General features: G+C 39.4%; 1 protein-coding gene across 1 annotated transcript in view; it reads right to left on the reverse strand.

Annotated features, from left to right (window-relative positions):
• BCLAF3 (BCLAF1 and THRAP3 family member 3) overlaps nt 1-27547 on the reverse strand; it is a 71729-nt gene that overhangs the window by 12039 nt on the left and 32143 nt on the right. Inside the window, exons 2-11 of the mRNA XM_075196543.1 lie at nt 20601-20732; nt 19874-19929; nt 18180-18737; nt 17318-17977; nt 15397-15510; nt 13674-13846; nt 11719-11842; nt 10699-10765; nt 6680-6795; nt 5441-5546 (exon numbers count right to left, since the gene is read on the reverse strand). Of these exons, the coding sequence (XP_075052644.1) occupies nt 5441-5546; nt 6680-6795; nt 10699-10765; nt 11719-11842; nt 13674-13846; nt 15397-15510; nt 17318-17977; nt 18180-18737; nt 19874-19914 (1959 nt within the window). The 5' untranslated portion in view covers nt 19915-19929; nt 20601-20732. The remainder of the gene's footprint in view (nt 1-5440; nt 5547-6679; nt 6796-10698; nt 10766-11718; nt 11843-13673; nt 13847-15396; nt 15511-17317; nt 17978-18179; nt 18738-19873; nt 19930-20600; nt 20733-27547) is intronic.

Genomic DNA, 27547 nt, shown 5'->3' on the forward strand with positions numbered 1-27547 from the left:
GAGCTGCGAGATGAAATTTAGCGAGTAATTACCGTATTAACGGTAATATTTTTAGAGCGCTCGTTTTTTTTTTGTTTTAGCGCGTTAAAAGAAACAATTGAATACCCCCCATTGAGGCCCAATACACTGGGACAGACTTACAACTGTTGCTTAGTATCTGATTAGCCAGCTGATACCCGGAGTACCTAGTCCCCCGAACAAACTGCTACCTCCCTCCTCCTCTTCCTGGAGACATCGGGAAGAGGATGTAGTACTGCTCCAATATTGATGCAAGTGCTGGAGAAAACAGGACCTGCATACATCAACATGGGCCAGAGGTGCATCACGTGGCAGTTCTACGGCCTTCTAACCTAAACAGGTCACAGACACGCAGCCTACGTTTAGGAAACATAGCTAAAACCTGATAGACTTTTCAGAACACCCCAGGGGATTACTACCCTTCCACTCCCACCTCTCTGCCTGTCTGTGCCAGGCAGAGAGGGGCTTAAACACATTGTGATCATGGCTTGTGGCAAGTTTTCTATGTCTGCCCTTCCTGATCTGTTCCAGACTACAATGGGAAGCAGTTATATTGTACAGCCTACTAGCTGGGACATATCTGAATTTGATAAAATTCTGGCACATGTTGGTTTTTATTCAATAGAAAGTGAAATGCCCACCTCCATAGAGGTGCCTGTCTTATAGTGCTTGTGTCCCGCAGAGATTTGGCCATTGGAAGAGCAAGTTGTGAAGAACTTATTCATCTGGGTGTTTTATTGCAACAAGAGAGTGATGATGAAAATCTGGACAACTAAATCAATTTATGGGTGAATAGTGCACAGTTATGCTGTTAGTAATTCAAATTTTTAAGAAACTACTAATTTTCTGCAATCAGATGAAGACCAGAGTACATTCTTAGATAAACCTCTTACAGTGGGTGAGGTTGCAGAGGCCATTAGATTTAGACTCAGGAGGAATTCCAGCTAAAAGGTGCAATGTTATGCCTTGGCAAAATAATGTTGCAAATGGCAAATTTAAAATGTGCATATAGCATTAGAGTTGGAAGGGGAGCATGGTACATCCTAGCTCAACTCTTAATTGCAGTGTTAAAATAAAGCTGCCCAGTATGTATGCTACATGCAAAAGCAGACATTTAAAAGAAATGCATTTGCACCTGTGCATTGCACCATGGTTTTTCCAAGTGCAAACTTGCACCCTTTAGCTGGATTTTCTAATAACTAAATCAGGAGTGGATGACCTGACACTAATCAAACAGGATGTGTGTTCCACAAAGCTACAGACATTCATTTTAGGCACATATTCCGTAATGTATATGAGGTTTACCAAGGCTCTGATCCAGCTGTAGTACTCTCCCTTGATGTCAACAAAAACGCACTTCCAGCAAATGGGAATGTCAGAAATATTTAGGCAAAATGGAATAGACTCTTAATTTCTGAAGTTAATTCAACTTCTAAACACAAATCTCCTCACTTGTGGGTCTAACTTCGATGTCGTGGCTGTCTATCAGCTACAGTAAGGTGCTACCAAGTCTGAAACCATTTCCTTTGCCCAATGTTCATGATCTTGTAAGATGACAACATTTTTTTATTAACTTATTTTTATTTTAGATATGCATGAAAACAAAACAGCACAATGTTTTGGGGCTCACATCATCCTTCCTCGGGTGTATATAAGAGAGAGGAAGAGGCGTGTGTGTGCGTTACAAAACATTTCTATTGAAAGCCAAGGGTGTACCAAAATCATCATCATTAACTATTTATATAGCACCACTAATTCTGCAGCGCTGTACAGAGAACTCACTCACATCAGTCCCCCATTGGAGCTTACAGTCTAAATTCCATAACTCACACATACAGACAGAGAGACTACGGTCAGTTTTTAATAGCAGTCAATTAACCAACCAGTATGTTTTTGGAATGTGGGAGGAAACCCACACAAACACAGGGGGAACATACAAACTCCACACAGATAAGACCAAGGTCAGGAACTCATGACCCCAGTACTGAGAGGCAGAAGTGCTAACCACTAAGCCACATTGTTTTCCTAATATGTTAAACCAATAAAATTGCAACACATGTGAAATAAACATAAAAGCAATGTATTATTGCCGATTAGCACTGGTTACAAAGAAATACAATTGCAACAAATAACATGTGGCACAAGATCCTGAGTTAAATGAAGAATTTTCCTTTAAGTGCTCTTGGTAATGACAATTCTTCTCTGCATTGTATAACAGTGTTCCATATGGTTTCTTTTAGCTCTACACCTGTGGAGATATCTGCACAGACAAGTGATAGTACGAAATATAGTTCTTATCATTATGGTGGTGGAACAACAGTTTTCTGTTATGTATTGTTATTACTTAGTGTTGTGTGTGCTCCTGACAGAGAGCAATGTGAGCCCTCCAAAAATACACTGTGCTATTAGTATAAATATCCAAGATAACACAACTGTGATAGTTCCCTTCAACTGGCAATTTTTGTATGTATTCTATGTCTAGTGGGAGTCTCTCAATCCCCCAGAGTGAGCCAGTGACTACCATTTTAAGGAGAGTTTTCCTACATCAAAGTTTGTATGCTGTAATCCTGATTTTGCTGCATTTGCTCCAGTTTACAGATTATATTGTCTTCTTGTCACAGATTTACAACTTAATCATGTAATGAGAGTGCAGTTTACATCCCTACCACCTTTGATCTTCCTGGAACCTACCTCTATATAGTCTGGACCTGTTCTAAAATCCCCCCTTTGTGGTCAGAGATACTCAACTGTATTGTATTTATTTCTTGAAACTCCAGTGATTAGGTTTCAGCAGTTTGGTAGATATAAGGCCACCATTCATAGAACACATTTAGGATTTGTCATTGTGGATTCACCAAAATATCGTCTGTGCAACTCTCGCTATCCTACTAGAAAGTTTTAATATGGTCCTACCATGCTACAAGCTGACGCGTCTCATTAGAGGGTGCGTTGTCAAATTCAAAAAAGTATGGAGTGAGCGAGGGCTGGATCGGAGGGTACAGATCCCAGAAGTCGTATGTCTGCTACTAGATTTGTGTCTTAGAAGGGAAGCAGTAGCATGTGGTATGTGTGTGTCTGTTATTGTTTTTTCTAAGTTTCTATATGTTATTAAGAAAATGTAAAAGTGTGATTGTATCGTCACAATTTGCAGATTCCCCGCAAAGCATTTAGCATGCGTGGGATATTAAACCAGGACACACATGTGAGTTGATCTTGATACTCAGACTGATTTGATCCAGTATAACAGAAAACAGCATCATCAGCCAAATGGTCCTGTGTGTACGGGTCATCATTTCAGCCTGCAGTGCAGGTGTAGTTTCTCTGCACTGTGATCTACAGCTCTTGAACAACCTGATCACTGAAATTACTTCAATCACTTCTGTGGCCAAATGGCTAACACATCTAATTGTTTGCGTAATGCAGTTTAAGCTTTAAAAAAAATAATGACACAACTCTGTGACTCAATATTATTTCATTCTTGCCAGACACTAATCCCCAACATGAAGTTAGTTCTCCATCAAAACAGAGTAGGAAATGATGAGAACACTCCTAGGTCACTGAAAGGGTTTCACAGGCAAGTCATATAATGAAGCAAGTACAAGATGTATTTGGGTGTAGTGCACAGGACTGTCATCAGCTGTCAAACAATCAGACATACAAATCCTGTGTTAACTTGCTCAGACTTGAACGTTGAGATTAAAGCATCATTTCCAGTGTTAATTAGCAATCCTTTACCGAGACAAATGGATAAACATAGAGCTTCCTTGTTTTAGGCAATATGTATTACAAAGTAAATTATACAAAGACATAGGTGATCTTATGTGATACCCCACAGGCAGGGAAAGATGATCTGATAAACTGCATAGGAAAACATGAATAAACAGAGATAGATGCTATTACAAAGAACACGGGTGTTATGAAAAAGTACCAGAGTAAGCAACACACCTCAGTTTAGGTTAAATTGGGATTACAATATAGTGAACATAACCTTAGTTCAAATAGTTAAAAGTATAGAAAATGCAATCTGGCAGCGACAGTACGATTGTTGTGTCTTAGTCGGGTGTTCTAGCCGAACACGTGAATAATAATGAACCCAAGGCTGTGACATGAGGAAATTGTGGCAAAGCAATTTGTTGTTTGTATAATACTCTTGCTCGCTGATTGAGGTTTAATAGCTGCTAATAAGAATTTCCAAGCACCAGGACATATTGTAACCAGGAAATGTGACACTGTAGTGCTCCACACCACACTGTGTGTACGGAACCCTATTCATTAGTCAGACAAGTTACGTTCAGCTTATTGTAATGGTTTCCTCCTTGTTTTCATGATTATACATGAACTACTCTGACTGGTACAGTGGATATAACCTGCTTCACTAGCTGGTTAATAACCAGTTGTTTTACCACTATATCTTTATGCTATATTTTTATTATTTACCCAGGACCAAGATACCTCCACCATCTTTTGACGCTACAACTTGTATTATTGGTGTCATTTTGGAGCTTTTATATATTAAACTATTTGAATTAAGAGGTATGCTAATTCTATTGTAATCCCATTTGAACCTCTGCTTATGCATACTACTTACTCAGGTCAGTTTCATGGGGATTATTTGACTTTTTGGAACGCTACAAGAGGTTACAGTGAGCCATAATATGTGTTCGAGTCATTCCGGCAATTTCCTATCAAGCATTGGCAAAACACAGGATGTCCTACTTTGGTGAAATTAACATTTTGCCGAAACAAAGAAGTAATATTTACAGTGACTACAAAAATAATTCAACCCTTTGGATTTCTTCACATTTTATTACATCATAGAATAAAAATGATGTTATTTAACTAATATTTGGCTGTATGCTTTGGGTCATCGCCCTATTGGAATAAAGCTTCTTCTACCAAGTACTATGCTTCTTACAGACTGGAGAAGGGTTTTCCTTAAAGACTTATCTATAGCTTGTTCCATCCATTTTGCCTTCTAGGTTTTCCAGTCTCGCAGTAGAATGAACATAGCAGTATACTCCTACCACCATCTCCATGGTACATATGGTGTTCGTGGGATGATGTGCACTGTTATGCTTTCGCCAAACATAGCGCCTAACCCAACACACGAAGCCACAACGTTCAACCCTCTGCCTAATCAAACCATAAAGTCTACCTGCACTTGGTATGAGGGTCTATTAAATTCTTGACGGTAAACCACAGGTGAGCTTACATGAAAGGATCCTCAACAATGGTTTCTATTTGCCACCCTCTCATAATGCATGTGAACTGCTTGGTCAAATCTCCAAATCAATCCATTGTGCTTCCATCATGCAATAATACAGGTTAAACATTATTATGTTAAAAAATTGAAAAGGGTGAATATTTTTTTATAGCCACTTTACGTACAAGTCTTAAAGGAAATACATTATATTATACTCACCGGAGGTTTGCCTGACTTTCGGAAAGGTGGTCTGGATACCCTGGACGAATGCTGAAATTCTCCAGTTTCATTGCTCTGTGATCTGTAATAGCTACCAGTAGCATCACTTAGGGACACAAAAAAAATATATTATTATTATCTTTAAGAAGTAATTGGACTACTTAAAAAGATGCACCACCTTCTGTATGAAAAAGGATGTCTATTATTAGCACTCCAGTCAGAACATTTTTCAAATATAATGTACGTCTGTCTTCTTTTTACTGCTTTAGCCTTGATATTGTCTCCATGATTACTATTATGCTTCCTTCATAATTGTATTAGGTTTGGCTGTCCTCCTTCATAGACACTTAGTTCAGCTGGGTTGGGTACTATATACAGAGTACATAAACCCCGACAGCAATTTGCCCTACATGAGAAGAGCGATGGAGGGCTTACCGATAGTGATTTCCCCCTGACAGCTTGGAAAAGAGACTTGACAGAAACGCGGCACATCAACAGGCCGTCCGGCCAAAACAACGTAACTATAGAGCGAGACATTCTCATTCCTGATATTAAGGAGGTCATTTAAGGACGTGCTGGCTGGGTGTACGGCAGTACAATTTTTTTTTTACAAACCATTCTACATTGTAACGCTAGTACACCCATTTAGGGCAAATTGCTGTCGGGTTTATGTAGTCGGTGAAGTGACTACTACCGGTACAGTCAATTGTAGCAAAGTGAGGCAACATAAGATTGAAAAAAGTAATTAAGGCAAAGACCAACCATAACAAATCTTTTTTCACTTGGATTGTCTGTGAATGCCTAACTGTGATTTATACTGTGTGAAGTGTGCATAAGTGTGCCCCTTGTGTCTAGCTTGTTCATGTATTTAGTTGTAAATGTGCTATTGTGAAAATGTGGTGCAAAAAAAAAAGAAAAGAAAAAAGGAAAGCTGGCATTCATAGAGAAATAAGTGTAAATACGTGTAATCCAAGAGTGAACATAACGGGGGTGATTTCAATATAGTGCAATGTGTCTCCAGGAACGTCCATCTCACCGATTTTATGGCAGAAATCTACGCTCATTTTTCCTCGCACCCCATTGTGATGAACAGAAAAATGAGCAGAGATTCCTTTCATAATGGCTGGTAATATTCACAGCCGATCATTGCAGTGAAGTGCGTGCGGCACATCGCCAGCAATTGAAACTCCCCCAATGAAGGAAAATATGCCAAGATGTCTGTGGCGGATTAACACTAACCTTTCACAGTAATCAACATTTGTGACACTGCCCTCTTCACTGTGCAATCTCTGCTTCCTCCGCCTCTCAATATCATGCCGGAGATCATTTGGGTCTTCAATTACTTTCTGGACGACCTGAGGAAGGAAAGGAGGAAAGGTTACATATAAATATCTACCTTTAATCTAAACAGTACACCCGAGTCTGAACTGTGCAAGGATTTTAAACACGGATTTTAAACTTTGATTCTAAGTTCCAGGTCTCGCCAAATCCATTATTGGAGGAAAATATTGCAAGAAAAAAAATTCTCAACAATAAAATAAATAAATAAAAGGACACTGTATATGTATGTCAGAAGAAATTGCAGTGGACTTGTGAAAACAGGAAAAAACAGGTATGGAATATGTGGTCTGGATAAGAGCCACCACCTTACAGGGGGATTATGTGGCTGCTCACGCCAGCAACCTCAAATTTTATATTTTTATTTCAAGTAGTCCCTATGTACACCGATCTACCACAACATTAAAACCACCTGCCTAATTTTTTAGTTTACTTTGTGCCGACAACACAGCTCTGACCGGTCGAGGCATGGACTCCACAAGACCTCTGAAGGTGTCCTGTGGTATCTGGCACCAAAGATAAGTCCACCTTTAAGTCCTGTAAGTGGCAAGGTGGGGCTTCCATGGTTCTGACTTGTGTTTCCAGAACATACTACAGATGCTTGATCGGACTTCAGATATGAGGAATTTGGAGGACAAGTCAACACCTTGAACTCTTTGTCATGTTCCTCAAACCATTCCTGAACAATTTTGCAGTGTGGCAGGGAGCATTATCCTGCTGAAAGAGGCCAGTGCCATCAGGAAATACTGCTGCCATGAAGGGTGTACTTGGTCTGCAATAATGTTTAAATAAACGGTACGTATCAAAGTAACCTCCACATGAATGTTGGGATCCAAAGGATTCCCAGCAGAACATTGCCCACAGCATCACACTGCCTCCGCTAGCTTGCCTTCTTCTGTGGGATTGGACCAGATGGGCTAGCCTTTACTCCCCATGCGCATCAATGAGCCTTGGGCATCCATGACCCTACCGCCAGTTTACCAGGTTTCTTTCCTTGGACCACTTTTGGTAGTTAGTACCAACCACTGCATACCGTGAACACCCCACAAGACCTGATGTTTTGGAGATGCCCTGACCGAGTCGTCTAACCATCACAATATGGCCCTTGTCAAAGTCACTCAGATCCTTATGTTTGCCCATTTTTCCTGCTTCCAACACATCAATTTCAATAACCGACTATTCACTTGCTGCCTAATATATCCCACTCCTTGACAGGTACCATTGTAACAAGATAACCAATATTATTCACTTCACTTGTTAATGTTGTGGCTGATTGGGGTATGTGTGTTAATTAACATAATGGAAGGACCTGATTGGTAAATGACAGCCAGAGACACATTTTAGGGGATCAGGTAGTTTCCAATAATGTATTCTTCATACTTGTCTACTCTCCCGGAATGTCTGGGAGGCTCCCAAATTCCTCCTGGACTCCCAAAAGGGCAGGTACCTTCCTGGAGGTGGGGCTTCCTGACACAATTACCGTCATCATGCCACTGTAACCACGCCCCCTTCAGTGGCACATGCAGGGGGGTTTCTGAGTCTCCAGAAACCCCCCCCCAGCGCTAACTAAATGGCCCCTATAGCGGCACTGTCCTATACAGCAGCTGCGGCGCTGTCAAAGAAGCGTCCGCGGCGGTGCTGTAGTGTATAGAGCACCACCGTGGTTGCTTCTTTGACAGCGCCGCGGCTGCTGTATAGGACAGCGCTGCCTAAACGGAGCTGCTGCGCATGCGCAGTAGCTCTCACGTGGGTTGGGTTTTGGTTTTTTTGGGGGGAGGGGGACCCTCCTCCCCCTCCTCCTCCCCCCCCCCTCCTTTTCTTTCTCTCCCCCCCCCCCCTTTCCCCACCCTCCCCCAACAATCCTCTGTGCGCCCCTGTCCTTCCCACACTCGTCTCCTGACCTCTTCTCTGGGACATCCCGCAGGGGAGGTAAAATAAACTTGTCAAGTATGGTTTTCTTTGTTAAACAGTGGTAGAAACCAACTCCATCAGTTCCAGCAACTAAATCACCAAGTATAAAAACTACCAGAATATGAAATATGGTGGGCCTTAACCACAAAGTACCAGGCCAAAAGAAAAATAATCATAACAGTAAATTTTGATGCCAAGTCAAGATCTAGTGGAGGTGCTAAATATTGCCAAAAGAAATGTTACTGTAAGGAATTACTTTGATATTTGCACCTCCGACCACTAGAGGTCGCTGCATTCATAAACTTGCCCTCAGATTTGCCCTTATCCAAGATGGCCAGAATGGCATCAAGTAGAAACCATCTTGGACCGTTTCCTGTTTGGGCCTATAATAGGCACTTCCTAGATCAGACATGTGTTTGAGTATTCTGCCTGCTCAACTCCTGCGACTTGTATTCGTGACTACCCTCTTGTGTACCAACCCGTCAAACGTCTGACTACCTGCTGGATATCTACTCGGCTACTGGACTTCAGATAATACCACCAGTATCGTTACAGTTACCTTTGGGGTAGGAGGTGGTTTCCGCAAAAATACAAGCAAAAACAAACAACGTGGACATCTTCTTTCAGTTTAATCTGATCAATATCCCATAAATAACCATAGTGTACAAAGATACTCCAGTAAACACATAGAATAGAAACACTATAGAGCTCATTTAGAGTTGGACGTACATCTTGTTTTGTTTTTTTTTTTGCGTAAGAGACACAGTTTCCTATTACACAATATAGCTAGTCGCTTCTGATTGGCTGATTAATCACCCCTCTAGCTGATAGTAGTTAATTTATTAGTGTTGCAGCTACATTATATAAAGTTGTAGCCATTTATTTGTATTACTTGATTAACATTTTCATTTGGTCTACAGCAGAAAAGAAGATTGCCAATGGATTTTTAAAGGAGGAAACAGATGTTTGTATTTAATTTGTATTTTGTACCTGTACTTAATATGACTCTCACATATTAATAACACATTAATGAGACTATTATGTCTTGTGTAAATGACAATTCATTCCATTATTTCATTGTGTACAAATTGAGTAATGTGACTTAAGCATTTACTAACAACACTGTTAAGCCATGTGTACATGCTCTCTCTATATCATCGCGAGGCCTAAATATGCACACTTGTTATGCCTGACACAAATGCTACTCTAAGCTCATGACACAACATATACGGAAAAATACGTTTCTCCTTGAATGTGTCTTTTACCAAGTAGAGGGAGCTCAATTGTGCCCAGCTGTAAAAGAACCCTTGTATATTCAGCTTCTTTTTAATTAGAATTCTTTTCTTTTTCCATTTTAAATAGTGCTGCAAATATTCAGACCTTTAAATAAGAGACGCAGTTAGATTCCAATCTGCCCGTTCAAGGGCATAATAAATGATGCAATTGTATAATAATATATCTTGCTGTCTCATGTCTCCAGGGGAAATGTAAGCTATTTTTGCAGAATTACACTTCTTTTCCGTAAACGTTTAGCCTTGGTGGCAATAAACAGACAGGTAAATTGCTGTCTGCAGAGTCAAAGTACAGGTGAGATCAGGTTCACCAACACCAAAAGTATATTTACCACGAACTTCCTGTACGTTGACTAGGGGATGGCACGACACTGTAGGTGTCTGACAAGACTACACAAATTGGGAGCGTGACATGCATCCTCTCTAGTCACACTGTACATAACCTGACTGGGTATAAGAGAAGGGCTCCATGCTTTCTATATAGGACTGCCTCAGTCTCTAGGATGGAGGAAAACAAAGTGCAGAAATCCAAAAAGGCTGCATTAACCTATCCAGCTTTTATGTGCATTATTTTCTTGCAAAATTTCCGTTTACATTTGCACAAATATTTGTGTATTTTTTTTACATTTTTTACTAGCATAGTTTCAGAATAATAATTAACACACACCTACATATAAGTCTATGCTTTCTAGCCCTAGGGAATGAACTAATATTTACCGTTGTGACGGTCGTTGTCTTGTGAAGAGACTTGTTCTGGAGATCTTCCAGTGAGATATCGATTCTCCTGCCACAAAACAAAATCACCCACGAGGTTTACGTTTAGCAAAATACTGGGTAGTGATTTGCCCCATCGAACATAACAAGACTGGGGTATCTAACTAGGACAAAAATTGTATCCAAGCAATGCTACAGATGTAGTGTGATATCATTTTCCTTTAATCTAAGTTAGTTTCTCAAACTTCATTCACGCCCACATATTTAAAAGATTATTAATTGGAGAGTCATTTTTATTGAGGAACAAGGATAGCTTCGCGGACAGGAGAGCTATTATTCTGGACCAGGGGTGCAACTACTGCCATAGCAGCCAATATGGAACATGGGTATGGGAGTGTACGTATGTACCTACTGTGAGAATGGGCTCATATTAGTTTTACTTTCCGGAGAGCAGAATCGAGTCCCCTTGCAATGGGACCCATTCATTTATAGTTACTTCCCTGATCTGATTAACAGAGTACCTTTTGGTCATATAATAATACATGCTCATCTGTGATAATATACTATAACATAATAAGCTTATAACTGATACCTGGGAGACAGTGGAGAGCTTGCAGCAGAAACAACCAGTACTAGGACAGAGCTATTATATTATATTACATTATGCTCTCTAAAGGGGTGTGTGATGGGGTAATACTTTAGATGAAGATTTTTTTATCACGATAAATTGTAGCATAGTTAATGATTTCTACTTTTATGTTTGCTGCAGTCCAGCCCACATTTATACATATGCTCCTAATCCATAGATACTAATTTAGAAACGACTGATTATGTTCTGCACCTGCAGCACTATTTGTGCAGATGAAGCTAAAACAACACACCAATGTCAAAGAGAATTCACTCAAAGCCGTTTCCAGAGACCGCAAGGACAGGTGGACCGAGCAGAAAACATTCAGGCTGCGGAGTCATTAAATAGCTCAGACCCTGCATGCTGCTGCTTGTGCTGCAGTCAGATCAGTTTACCTGTGAATCTCAGGATTGGTTTGTGGGGTAGGAATATTATGGTTCAAATCTTGCTTATTGCTCTCTGCTTGCAGCTTGGAAAAGCGTTCATGGAGGGACATTTCAGCTGACTGGAAATGGTTTGCTGTAAATCAAAGGACAAACAAGAAAAAGCGTTTCCATTTGAATTAAAAGTCAATACTCTGTTTATTTTACGTAAGATACAGACGCTGTTTTTCTTTTTGAATTTCTGGAATGTTTGAATGGCAGTTGTAGTAGCCACAAGTCAACAGCAAAAGGAAATGTAAAAAATACATAAATATCTAAAGAACTTCAGTTATGCAGACTATATAGGCGTGGGACCTACTAAAGATTCAGAACATCAAACTGCATGACGAACCTTCAACCAGAAAGTTACATTTATAAAAACGGAGTATATATGTTATGTAACATATAGAGGACAAACATTTTAACTGTCATTTTTGTAGTGTAGGTTAAAAAAATAAATGCAAATTTCTGGTTGCTATGGGTTACAGCATTTTTTTTTGCTGTGAACCAGTATCCATAAATATCCTCTATGTTTAAATATGTATGTGGGTCATGGATCCATCACAGCTGTATATTCCTGAGGGGGACCTTTGCTAGGAATACTATTGTCACGAAGCGGATGGCAGAGACACCCCTACATTAACATTGTGGAATAAGCTGATCAATGGGTACCACACCTGGAAGGCATTGTATAGACTTGTAGGTATCCTGACAAATTATTTAATATACGTTTATATGTGGTGTGAATTGTCCTAATCCATTTTGTTTTGGTAGTATTTCTATTACCTGATTGGACACTCTACATTTACAATGGTACTGATCCTTGTACTGTATTTGAAAAACAGAATTGTTTTACTTATGTTAAATCCTTTCCTCTGAATCCGCTGGGGGGGCACTGACGATGGGTATAGAGGGTCCAGGCAGGAGTTTGGCACTTTAAATTTTCTTCACAAAGTCTAAAACTTCTCCCCCTTATATATCCCCTCACTGCAGGGAACTCAGTCCTTCCTGAGTGCCCACAGGAGAAAGGTGCTTTTTGTCAGGGCCAAAGATTTTAGTTTATCTCTTTCACCGCCGATGTGTTAGGAGTAGAATGCCAGGAGTGAACACACAAACTGATGCCAGGAGTGGGCTGAAGGGGTACCCTTGTGGTGCCTCATCCTGCCTCCCCCTATGAGGGACTGCCACTGGGAATGGAAGGGATGGGGGCACTTCTGCGGCAGGTAGTTTCCACTACTGAGCAATTGCGAGCCGCAGCAAGGCTTCAGGTAAGTGAATTCCCCTCTCCTAACTGGGAGAGCCCACAGCTCTGGCCAGTCCTCAACACCTGGCAGTGACTCCAATGTTAGAGAGGAGGGTCAAGTGGGGTAACTGTATATACAGCAGCCCCTCACCAGGCACAGTCTGACCAATAGGGTCTGTCTTCTGGATGGTGGCCATATTTACTGCTGGGCTCTGGAAGGATGTGCTAAACCCCAGACTTCCTAGCACATCCTCTTTGGCAGACTTTCCTCACTGATAAAAGACCCCAAAAACAGTCAATCTCATCTTTTGCAGTGTGCTGAAAAGCTGTGTTTATTTTGTACAAATGGGACACACAGGAGTTTAATACAAACAAAGGAAACACAGATAAACTTTTAAAAGCGATTAACTAAAACTTCAAACAATAAAAAAATGAAATTTTTTGACTTTTGTGGAACTCGCAGTCATTTCTAACCAATCATTAGGAGTCTTTATATGGACTTCTCTTATATATAGCAATCAATTAGTCAATCATAACAATTGCCATAAACACAGAACCATAAATGTTTTTATATTATTCAACATCACACAACACATTATTTTGGACACATTCTTATGATGTTTATAAATGCACATTTTACAGCAGGCTACCTCATACAAAAAAAACCCTAAATCTTTCATCTTACCTTTCACTTCATGGATGATGGTTATGATTTCCTGAGTAAATTCATTGTTTGGTGCATTAATCCCACTCTGCTTTGAAAATTCTAGGTGTTCAAACACTGGGCGAAAGTCGTCCTTTCCACCTATGGCTACTAAGTCCTGAGACATCTGTCTCTCATTGGAACCTGCACTGTTCCTGAAAGGGTGAGAGCAGGTTATCTCTTCGGTTATAAAGCATTGTCAGATTTATTTCAGTAAAACAATAGTTAAATTAAGTGTCATTATCGTCAGCCTTATAGCATAAGCATAATTGAACTTTTCTTACATCTCCAGGGACCGTTTCATTTTTTGAAGATTAGTCTGAAAAGTTTTGTCACTAAAATGTCCCATTGTTTGTGTTTGTTGTCACATTACATAGTGTCTGCCCATATATAGCATTCAAGTGGGATAACATTTTTTACCCTGTATGGGGCCAACACAATTTTAAAGAGGGAGTCTTTCAGTTCTGTGAAATAGGAAACGAATGTGGCTTTGTCATTTGTCTGAAGAGCTGTGGCTGAAAAGCTGAGCAAATGACTATACAACTTTTGCATTCCACAGGACAGAGCGCCCCTCTCTTTGAAATTCCTCCTGGCCTGAATCACTGAAGGGGCGTAACTTGGTTAGAATAGAAAGATTCTATAAGCACATAACTGCTATGTGGCGGGGGTAGTGGGTAACTAATGCTAGCCAATAGGACAGTACGACTTCTCTTGGACTCTATGCAATTCATTGAACCTCTTCTTTTTTTTTTTCTTCCTTTAAACTAAAACTCTGACTGCATTTTTGAAATACACCTATTAGGAGTGAGCACATTCACCAGAATTTTTCAAACTTAGCACCTGGAAGGCATTTGTAGCGGCTGTACTACATTTCCCACAATGTCTTACATGTGATAGTGCTGACTGAAGTATGGCTAAGCCTTGGGAGCGATCATTGTTCCCTAGATAACATCAGTGACATCTTAGCATATTACTCTGCATATTTTACATTGAAGTGAACAAGACAACGAGGCAGGAGAGTTGGGGCAGCTTAGCTCTATAACGTGTAGGGGAAGGTTTGTACTGATCCGAGACACAACTGGCAGACTGTACCTTTAATTTTACAACTGAGTGGTACAGTATTCAGTGGTGACCTGATTTACAAAATTGGCAGGCCTAGGCTAAAATGGCAAAAAACAAAAGGTTGTTGCAGAAAATGTTTGGCTTGTATCAGCATCACTTATCACTGTAATAAAGTGTAATTCACCTACAAGTATATAGCAATATTACAGCGGTGGGCAACAGGCGGCCAGTGGGTGCCCTCCCCAAGCCGGCTGTTCCTGATCTCATCAGAACGGGTGCAGCCGACTTCCGTGTCACGTGATCTTCTCTGCACAGTGCAGGGAGGTCACGCAGCATAATCGGAGTGGGAGAGAGTGTACTGTGTTCTCCCTCCTTCCTCTGTGTGGCCCCTGAAAGCTGGAGGGCCGTTACTTCATATTACCACTCACTGCAATATTATGTACAGCAGATGACCAGACTATACATAGGAGTATTGTAGCTCTTTCAAAAATCGACTGTAAATTTCCCTGTTCAACAAGCAATTAAAGTTTGTTGGTAATGTTAAATTAATAATAATTAAATTTAATAATAATTAAATTAATAATAACTCTCAAGGGATCATCATCATTTATTTATATAGCGTTTAGGGATTTAAAGAAAGTACCTTTTTTGCATGTCAACCCCCAACCTCTGTTTTCCTTCATAATTCCTCTCGCCTCTGGCTGCTTCTGGCTTTGATTGCATGTCTTTGGAGATGCTCCAGTGTTCATGAGGCAGCCTAGAAAAAAAGTACCATGGAAAATGACTTCTGTAACCTCTCCAGGAACTTGCAAACAAAGCATTGCCTAACATGGTGGGTTAGGTAGGTACAGAGATTTGAGGCTATATAATAACCGCATTGTCATGAACTGCAGAGTTGTTATGTTACATGGCTACAAAAACAGAGGCTGGGGTAAGGCAGGAAGAGGGTAAATAAAATTCTGTGTAACTCTGAGTCTTGCTACTAAGAAATTATCATGTAAATGGCTATATGGCATCTCTTAACTGTAAACAAATTAGAAATTATAGTTTAATGTGTATGATGTATACCATGGAAACATCCCCTTACCTTCTCGACAATTCTTTTGCTCTTTCAGGATCCAAATTGTGGCTGTAAATCTACATAGCAATATATGAAGCCACCCAATCATCAAACACTATATTATTCTTATTTTCCTCTTGAAATACACATCTCAGAAGTTAGGTTAGATTACTTTGCGCTACCAAAAATTTGTGAGGCGAGAAAACTTTCATGCGACTTTCCATACAAGTGTTGTGTTTTAGACAGAAGCGGACTTCACCGTCATCATCACATAGATGAAGCTTACTGCAATGTTGACCTCTTTGTTAGAATTTTAACATTTTCATCATAAATTCCATTTTTTTTTAATATACAATACTCTAACTTGAATAAAAGTTGACTTGCTGTATCTTGTCCAGTTTAACAGTTGGGCTTCCATAATAACAGGGAAGTTATGATCATCAAAATAGAGAACAAACCATTGTCTCAACTGATCCAACATTATAATTAGATGTTATACCCAAAGGCCAGGAACACACTTGTCCAATCCCGCTGTCAGTCCGTATACATTAAAAAAACTGGTTCCTCCCACTTGTGTTGTATCATTCTTTTAAAATGTGTTTTATGATGGATTGTACAACAGAACCGCTGAAATCCAAAATACTCACGGCTAAATACTCCTACATCTGAGGATAAGCAACATCTAGTTAATTAGGTAAAGTTTAAACAGATGTATGAGCTTAAAACTTGAATTTCTTCCCGTAAAATATGGTAGCACCAATCACACAAAATCTTATTTGATTATATGGTTAAGAGTACATAACATGATTTACTTTGACTGTGTTTGAGTTAGAAGCTTGTTTTGCGAATAATATGTCCATGGCATTTGCAACACATCATAAGTTTCCACATAACATAGACACTACTTTGATTGACAGAGGCAACAATTTCTTTTCCAGTAAAGTCAGACACATGGAAACTTATGTACTTTTTTCCCCTGCTGTCTTTGGGGAGTAAAACATTTTTTCAATCATCAAATCTTCTAATTAGTTTCCAAAGATTATTTGGAGTGCTTAGTCACTGGGCGCGTTAATGATTACCAAGGAGGTATTCTGCGAAAAATATTAGGTTTGGAAGAACAGTGTTCATATGATCCACACGGCTGTCATGTATGAAGGGAGCGTGACCTTTTAAGTAAACATTTTGATGTTCTTGTTTTCAATTCCAGGTTTGTTTGTTGTTTTTTTTACTTGACTTTCATTTTTTTTTCAATGTGGTTTGTTTGTTGTTATACTAAACAACTCTACAATGATCTTATTCCTATTAATAGCCTTGGGTAACTATTTTCAACTACTTTGCTTCTTCCATTCCACAAATTTTATTCCACATATGAAACATTCTGGATCGTTCACAATCGGTGACTTTTCTCCGTTTCAACAGGCGAAAGAAGCATGAACATTTACCTCTGCCTCACAGAACCCCCCCAAAATATATTTTCAAGAATAATATTAAGTAAACACAATACCTATAATTATCTGTCGATTTCTTCAAAGCCAAATTAACCATGATAGTTTCCTTTTCAGAACTGATCTTCGGTATGACTTTTTGGTTTGGAGATATGGGGCTTTGGTTTCTCAGTGGACGTGGAGAAGTTGGTTTCTTCTGGTATTCCTCTTCTTTTCTCCCCCTTTCCTTGTGCTTATGATTTGGGTGCTTTATGTCCATATCATTTTTGAAAATGGCCCTATCGTGACCCTTTCTTTCATTGTATTTAGAGGATTTCTCTGGTGGTCGTTCAGTGTATTTTTCCCTTTCTTGGCTGATTACATCTGATGATTTGCTTTGTTGGGAAGCTCTGGCAGGAATATTTTTTCTTTCCTCATGCCAGCTGCGTTTCTCGGTGCGCTCGTTTAACAAGGTTGGCTCAGCTTTTACATATGAAGGTGATCTATGACTATAGTCATATTCTATTTTGGTAAATTCTCCAGACGGTGCCTGGTACACAATAGGACTAGGAGCTCTGAGATCCGTGTCGTTTGACCAATTCTGCTCAGGAAACGACCGGACCGCATGGTCATCCTTCCAGTGAGAATTTAGCGGTGGTGGTCGGCAGTCAAGTCTCTCTGTTTCTCTAGTTCTCTTAGGAGGCTGCTCATGTTCTCTGAAATCACGATCCTCAAGATTCCTGTTGATGTAAACCAGTATTACAATTGTGTGTGGGAATCATGTAAGCAGATCAGAAATGTAATAAAATGCCCAAATTATTTAACCGGACTAGACTAAATAAGGCACATGCATTTCCAATATCAAAGCAACACTAGCACAAACTATACTAGAAATATATATATATTAGAAACAAACATACTTAATAAAATAAAATGCTCTACCTCTTCTGAAATGAGTTTCGATCAACAAATTCTTTGGATCTTCTTCTGGGTGGTGGCAAATAATGGGGTGTGGTGTGAGCTTGATGGTTCCATTGATTTTCATTTTCACGCCAATCTCTATCAGGTTCTCTATGGTATGGTCTGTGAAAGTTGTCCTCTCGCCTTGTTGCTTTAAAACCGTTTGCATCACTATGTGCCGTTCGTTCTTGATTTCTATGATTAAAAACATTTCTATTGTGTTCTCTGTGAGGAGGATCCTCAGGATATTTTGTTGGGAATCTCCTATTGCCATCTCCTTGCCTTTCAGGCGAGTATGTTCTCTTCGGTCGATTGGCTGCATCAAAGGGAGATTTTCTTAAATCGGAGGCAAAAGAATCCAGTTCATGTGATTTATCATTAAAGCGATTATATGGAGCTGTTTTGGAATTGTTCTGTCCATGTCTTTCCTCATCCCAATGTATTGGTCTTCTTGAATCTCTACGGAAGTCGTCGTTATCTTGGTAATGATCTTGGAATTGTCTATGTCTCTTGCGCTCCGGACTTCTGTATGGCAGTGGTCTATAAAAAAAAGAATACAGTTGGACATCTGCTTTATGCTCTACAATCACTAATGCACACCAAAATTCCTGTTTTTTGGCAGCATGCACACTATTTTGTGATGAACTTCAATCACTTTGGTGGTGTCTGCAGTCATCTGGCCTATAAGTTGTGATAAGTTATGGTATGTGCCGTGTATGATTTCTGAATCTTCTGTAACGCTGTTGTATGAAAATTGCTGTAGTGTTCAATCCCTTAGGCTTTCACATAGTATAAAATAGCAAGGTGAGACCATTTAACTTGTCTCATTGCATTGTGCAGGGAGTGGAGCTTCTCTATCTTGCATCACTCTGGACTTTGGAATTGAGGAATGGAGGGTGCACTGAAGCTTGAACCATCACAGGTCTGAGTGACTGACTAGTCCTCTCAGATGTGAACAAATTGGTGGGCTCACACCAACGGGGGCCAGAGCAGCTAGTCTGAATGTAATAATGACAGAAGAACACCGTGTTTTTTTTACTGGCTGTGGGATGTTTACTGCATTTTGTGATTTTTGTTACAGGTGAAAACAGCACACTTTACTTTTTTTCAAAAAAATCTGCAACAAATAGTCGAGGAAAGGAAAAAAATCATAATAAATCATAATTTATGGATTGTAATAATCCATTCAGAAATTCTGAAAAAAAACACAACACCAATAATTTTGGACCACAGTGCCCATTCTGATTGGTAGCTAGCGGCATCTGTTGTCCTGATATATTACTAGGTAATGTGTGAGCAGGTGTTCTTGAAAGGACAAGGCCACGTCAGTAAGCTTGGACCACTATCCTGGATTATTCAAAGCGACTACAGAAGATGAGTCGACACTGAGCAGGCAAACTTTCATTTTTTTTATTATTCTAAATGTTTACCCATATAATGACATGTCTGAGATGTAACACTTTTATTCTAAAAATCAAAGAAGGTATGGGAGGTTAGAATGGAGCAGTCTTTGGAAGGCAGATAAGTACAGACAATGACTAAAAGGTCAGACAATGACTAAAAGGCATTTCTAGGTCTGTATATGGCCCATCTGCAAGTAACCAGCTGGGATGTCAAAAGGATACACATACCATGCATTGTGCATACAAAGCTTAGCACAACTAATATATATTTACCTGGGCTTCCACCTGGGTGATCTTGATCGTGATTTTGCCATACTTTCTACTGTAACCTAAACAGGAAACAAGCCAAGATTAACATTTAACTAACAGATTAACTAAACAGGCTTTTGCTTTATTGTACATGATCCTCATAATTTCTCCTTAAAATAGGTTTAAATTTTTTTAAAAACAAATGAATAAATTTTTTTTTAAACGTTTTTCTTGTGAGCATGATTAAGGTATATTATAAGCACAGTATGTACAGGAATCACAACGCGTGAGAACAGGGAATATTCTAAGATCAGCTCATGATATCTCACACATCATTGTATAAGTTTGCCAAGTAAAATAATGCCACACCTTGAATAGTCAAATTCAAATAACTAACTTGATCATTATGAAGGAGTTATAGATCTTAATATGTCTAATAAAGATATTGTTTTATTGTACTTTATGGATTTACAGTAATCTTCTATATTGCGTGAAACATCCCTTATACCAAGGTGACCTTGGCATGCTCCTCATTCTTGTTTAACAGCATGATCCGATTCCTGTGCTCTCTATATAAACACACACATATACTGTACATACACATAGACGCTGTACACCCTGCTAAAGTCTACTAATCACACCGCCCTGTACGGAGGAGCCAATGCATGCACTCGTGCGCAGCGTCAGAGATCCGTGCGTGCTATACAGTAAACTTCTAAACACATCCCACAACATATTTGTGTCTTCTTACGTCTAATGAAATTTATGGCCAAGTGTCAAAGTTGTCAACGTGTATTCAGAATATTTAACTTCCTTCACCCGAACGCTGCACGATGCATCATTCTTCACCTTTACACAGTCAGATTTGTGAACAGGACACGACCTATATAAAAGAACAAATAGTTATTTAAAACAAGTCCCTGCATAAAAGGAAATGACATTCTATGGTTAAACAAAGTTACTTTATTAAAAATAAGAAAAAGATTAATATAAAACAAAGTCTAATTTTAACCATGTAAATGGCAATAAACCATAGTTATACAGACTAGTGCATTTCAACCTGTGAGACTTGCTTTTAATTTTAGGTGAAGCCCATTTGCACCTGTTGGACAAAAATAATTGGAGTTTGAAGAAAGACTGAATATTATATGTATATTTAGTTACTTAAATATTTCAAAATACATAAGTTAACTATGGGTGCAAAGCATACATTAAGTAAGAGGTACATGTCCATTCTCTGTTTATAGACTCCGTCCACACCTCACAGTGAATATAAAGTTAATCGTTCAATTGTGCCACACAAGTAGTTGCCAAATTATAGCAGATTCGACTATTTGCACCAGCTCAGCCAGATCTTTGCAATACTGGGGCTTGTTAGTGTGGTATTAAGATTATTATTATTATTGTTTTTTTTATATAGCACAAAGCTTTATGGTGAATATTTTAATATTCCCTTTTGTCCCTGCCCCATTGGAGCTTAGTCGAAATTCTCTACCAGACAAACACATATACATTAGTGTACATGTTGTCAGCAGCCAGTGACCCAATCAGTATGTTTTTGGATTATGGGAGGAAACCTGAGCACCCGCAGGACACTCACACAAACATGCGGAGAACATACAACCTCCACACAGATAGTGCCCTGGTTGGACTCAAACCCACAGCGTCATTGATGCCAGGATACAACCAGCGTACCACCTGAAGATGCCCACACACAGGCTGATAGCTGTCATTTTCCAACCGCATTTACCCTCCGATAATGGTCATACCTGTTTCACCATAATATTACGGGGCTTGCTGTTGGGCAAAAAGCTGCAATATTGGGGCAACTGCCAGACACTGCAGTGTGTGCAGCCAACTTGGCATAATTTAGTGACTTGTGTGAGACTAGAGCGGGCGGTTTGCACCACTAAATGGCAACAATTCCATGTTACTGTATATAGGGAGCATAAAAGTAAAGCATGAGAACTGGAGACAGCATGTTCCATCTTCTGTACGGTCACCGCTGCTGAGTAAGAGAAAAGTATTTCCAATCTCTGAGATGATTTGTTCAAACGATATTACTCAGCAAATCCACATATTTGTTCTATAATGATGATATCGTCATCATCTCTTTTCTGCATTTCATGTTCGCTCTGCAGTGCAGTAAAATATAAGCTTCCCCTCCCATTAATAAACACATCTGAAAATACATTTTCTATTATTGTTTGTCCTGCGTCAGCATTTCAGGAAGTGGGATAGCAAAATATATAGGGAATTATAACAATATCAAACACCTTATAATTTATAAGACATGTAGAAACAATAGGAAAGAGGACCCTGGTCACAAGTGCTTACAATCTAGGAGGAAGTCGAATTTAAAACCTACTACTAGAAATCAGCCAGCCCCTAATGTAAAGAGCAATGATGTATTGTAACCCACAGCATCCAATCAGATATCAACGTTAGGACCCTTTACACAAGCTGTACTTATCCGGTTCTAAAGAGCCACATTCATCCATGTGTGAACACACAGTAATCATTGATTCCTATACAGAAATGGAGAGTCCGTGTACCTTCAGTTGTGGAGCATATGTATACCAGATCATCAACGGCAATAAGTCAGCAGTGTTCTCCCCAAAACGTTGCCAGCCACGTGGCATTAAGAAGTAGCTCCATGGCATTAAGAAGTAGCCGGGCGGGGGCAGTTGTACGAATATTGAAAACTGTTGAAGGTCATTGCCCACACCTGCCAGGACTGGTCAGACTGGTGGTCAGTGGTCTAACACACACTGCCTGCTGTAGTGCTCACATAGCGCCTGTTCCATTAGGAGAAACAATGGTTTATTCTATTATAACTGTACTCTGTAGGGCTCCAAGAGCTGGGTGGCAAGTAAAAGCAGCCTGGTGGCGCACCCGGGAAATAGGTGCTGGGGAGAACACAGTCAGCATGTGTTTTCTTAACAACCCATATACACTGAGCAGCCTTGCATGAGCGCAGTGCTGGAAAATAAATACACCTTGTGTAAATGGGACATAAGGAGTGTTGTGTAGACAGACGGATGAAAGCGGATATCCGATTGGATTTAATGGGCCACAGCATATGTGCTCTACATTGTGACCCAAAGCAAAACAGAATAACTTGCTCATCCACATACACTTGCTTTCTCTTTGATCCTCAAACAAGCAGCTGTTCAACATACACTTTAGATTCCATAATTGCACCATAGGCAGGAAAACTGGAAGAACCAATCTACATGTACTTTTTCTAACTAGGAATTAGGTTTGCCTTATGATCCTGGCCCAGGATGGTTGCATATGTCCTTACTAGAGGAAGGACGGCCTATTAGCTTGTACACTTTGAAACATAATATGAGATATTTTACTAAAATGTTTTTGCATTTATTGTAAAATGAAAGATTGTAATAATTAGGATACTGTTGAAGACGATCTCTATGCATATGTAATGCATTATACAAACAAAAACAAGTTTTACATCACCGTTATACACCAACTGTAAAGTGAACGGAATTAGCAGTTTTTTAAAAAAATCAAACAAGAATTGCACATACGTACGCCCATATTTAAGTACAAGCAGTTTTCAAGAAACACTTTGTTATGGGTATAAGAACTTGCCATATACAGAGAGACAAAACACACTGCAGGATACACATAATGCACATGTGCAATATGAGAATTCCTATCAGAATGCATGGGGAAAAAAATAATACATAAACAACTCTTTATACTATTAACATTAAATACATAATTCACACTGTTCTTAATGTGTACTGTACATACAATGCATTTTTATACTTTCTCTTACTAGGCATGTTCTGGCATGCATACACATCAGACATCACTATCAGTCAGCACGTGCACCTGCTTCAGGGCAGGTGCAAGTGATACGGCTTCAATCAGACAAATGTGTGTGCGCTCAACTCCGCACACCTTACTGTACATTGTCTACGTATGTCTGACCCTTCCCTCACCCATTCTGTCCTTCAAGTCGTAGGCAATCAGAAGGGTCATGTGCATATGGACATGAATAGCATACAATTGCACTCATTGGGGTAATGTCTGTGTCTGAGCACGTGCAGAGCAATTTCACACAAGATACGGCACGCAACGGGACCGAGGAGGAATCAGGCCCTATATGTTTATTTATCCTACTTTGTCATGTTCCTGCTTTGTTTCATATCTGTTGAATATAGTTTTTAACAAAATATAGAATTAAAGCTTAAGAACTGCATTTGCAGTAGTAACATACTACAGTACTGCTAATATACAAGTGTGTTCAAGTGTTCTTATATCGTACAATTTGTCACAAGGCATACCTGCTGGCACACCCATGAATATGTTTCTTTCCTGGTTCCTTAAACAACTTTCCATTTATAAGTGTTTACTTCCCGGTTGTTGTCCCAAGTAGGGAGGAATATTACATTTCCTTGTTAAGTAAAAAAAAGTATTGTTTTTATTGCTGAGTATTAAATTACCCCCCCCCCCCAAATTGGTACTAGGCAAAGTAGTAATGAATATAGTTGTGGCAAAATTTAGCAGAAATTAAATTTTGTGGAGGGACAGGATGGTTCATAAAGGTGCAAATTTACAGCGTTACAAACTTCGAGTTCTGCTTCTGCAACAGCATCCACACCGCATTCTTAACTATCACATTTTCTGCAATTTATAATCTATAAATAGAGTTGGGTCGATTAATGTCCTTGCTCTATGGTGTGGATAGAAAATTATATGGGAGAAGTCCAGGCAGAACAAATATGATGGGGAGAATTCTGGTTAGCACAAAACAGTTTCGGGAGAAGTACAGGAAGAACATTTAAGGCTACGTGCTGCTGGTGAAATTCTGTTGCAAATGTGGGAATTTGGCAAACATTGGGGGGCATATTCAGTTGTCCCAAAGTTCGAGCGCTCAAAAAATATTACCGTTAATACGGTAATATCTCGCTAAATTTCAACTCGCAACTCCCTGAGCTGCGAGCTGAAATCCCGCGAGTAAATTACCGTATTAAATGCGCGGACCGCGCAGGATTACCGTTATTGCCGAAAATCCCGCGGACAATTGAATATGAGTGTAACAGTTCTGATGTAAAGGTGTTAAGCTCAAGCCAAATGGCCTCTCAATCAGTGCTAAATGTGGCAGCAAAAATAAACTTCCTGAACGCAGTAAGATATGTGTAATTATATGTGTCATTTACACGTACAAAAAGGGTCTTGATGAATTGTTAATCACAATGATGTTTCCCTGCGAAAAACAAATTACTAGATAACGTATCAAAACATTAATGACATTTTTTGGTAAACTATTTGATGCTTATATTATTAGATCAGTTCAACCTTGTGCTCAGCTTATGGTAAACCCTAAGATGAAAAAAATTGTCAGTCACTTCTCACAGATCAAAATCATTTTTCTACTAACATTCTTCCTCATTTGCTGAAACTACTGGGTTAATATAGTCAGGCTGTAAATCACTGCAGGGTATTTCCAGATGTGTTTGAGGGAAATGTTAAGTATGCTGTAAGTTTTTTCTTTTACGCTTCTAGGACCCAAAAACCAACTGGCTGTCTCTGTAAAATCAAACAATAACTTGTGAACTACTTACAAATAAGAACCTGTAAATATGGAGAATTTTGCTGATCTGATTATTGTGTAAAATCTATTGGTCTTGTTAATTGAAAAGCAGCCTATACACTTTTGTTTGTACTTTTATTTTTTATTTATAGGGCTCTGCAGCCCCCAAGAATGGGGAAAACAAGAACTTACGCGGTAATACGGACATGATAACATAGGATAGGGAGGGCTCACATGCTATTTGGAAGTGGGCACAGCAAAAACAAGAAAAGCGAGTGCAACATCATGACTGTAACTGTGTATCAGGTGCAAGGTGCTGCTCAGTCTTGATCATCCTACCTATTACCGAGCATAATTACGTGTCTTTATAAAGGCAGTAAGTCTGTATCTATAGTTTTTATTTGCATACCTATTTGCTGGACGTGGCCATATGGCAAACATATATTTAGATACATTTATAGAGTAAGGTCTTTATTCAGTATTTTGCTTTCTTTTGCACCATATTTACCAATGATATTTTTCACTGACTAGTCCCATGGAAAAGAGTTGAAATTCTGTCATCATATGAGTGAAAGTACAGAGGGACATATACACTGCACACACATAAACTCTGTCTGTTCCTTTACTCTCCTACCACCATATTTGTCACTCTCTCCATCACCCAATGACATACTTCCACCCACCACACTCCTGCACCACTTCACTGTCTCCCAGTAACATACCATAAAGAGTTAATTATAAGAATGTATTTTTTGCTTATGCACAATGTATAAATGGATAAATATATATATATAAATGTAGTCCAGTGATATATTTCATCACTGAAATCCATGATACTTTTTTACTCTAAGGTTAGTGGTTAAATCAGGTTTCCCAAACCCAGTCCTCAGGGCTCCCCAACAGTGCAGGTTTTCCATATCTCCTTGCTGGAGCACAGGTGTATTCATTACTGACTGACACATTGTAACAGATCCACAGGTGGTCCTAATTATGTCACATGTGATCCGGAAAACCTGCACTGATGGGGAGCCCTGAGGACTGGGTTTGGGAAACCCTGGGTTAAACCATTACTAAGCAATACACAACAGCTTTCCCACGTTCTGACCAATCAGGGCAAAGCTGTTTTGCATTGGTCAGAGTGATGGCGCTCTTAGCCTGTCATTTGCTCAGTTCTTTTGTTGCCCTTATGTGTTCTTTTTTAACCCTTTGGATTGCAAGCCTGAAAGTAAGAAGATGACCCCCCCTCTCCCTCTTGGATTTAGGTGAACAATAAGAAGTAAACTCGGTTCTGTGTCGTGAAGTGTTTATTTAAATAAAGGGCTTTGTCACAGCGTTGTGTCGTTTTTTAAGTGTATTTTTTTTTATAGCTGCACTTCATAGCTGCATTTTTTTTTTTGCACGCCCCTTTTCACTAGGGAAATCAGCCCCTCAATGGATGGGCCCAGGGCTGGTTGACCTTATGGTTACATAGGGACTTACATATACATTAATCATGTACAGAAGTAACATGTATACTTTACACAAATAAATTGGACATGCATCCAACTGTAGATGAGGTCCACTCTGGATTCTGAAAACTCGCATCCGATGTGTTGCAAACCAACTAAACTGCATGCGGTTCAGGACAAACAGCAAGGTAAAGCCAATCAGTGGCTACTCACAAAAACCATTGGAGCTGTTAGTTGACGAGAGGAGCAGGGTGTTTCTGGTTATATGCAGAAGACATCACATAATCCCCCTCTCACGTACATAGTAGAGTTATTAAATCCAGGCACTGTTAGATACACTCTAGCAGAATGTATCTAATTAACAAAAACATGCAGGAAGAAAGGGCACAAAAGGTGATTTATTCTTTATTAGGTAATGACAAAAGTCCATTTCTGATTTTAATAAAAACTTTAGTCCATTCCTCATTGGATGGTTTGAAGCTACAAATATGATGCTATGTCGGACAGACACATCCACATGTAAACGGAGAGTCTGTACTTTCAGATATACATACACAGCTAAATGAACTCCTGGCTAGGGATGTATAGTATGGATAGGCCAGTCGCCAAATTTTACATATTTCATAACTGGATTTATTTTCAATGATACATATGATGAGGTTTGTTTATTTTTATTATGTTGCC

Source organism: Mixophyes fleayi, chromosome 2 (genome assembly GCF_038048845.1).
Source record: "Mixophyes fleayi isolate aMixFle1 chromosome 2, aMixFle1.hap1, whole genome shotgun sequence".
Lineage (NCBI taxonomy): Eukaryota > Metazoa > Chordata > Amphibia > Anura > Limnodynastidae > Mixophyes > Mixophyes fleayi.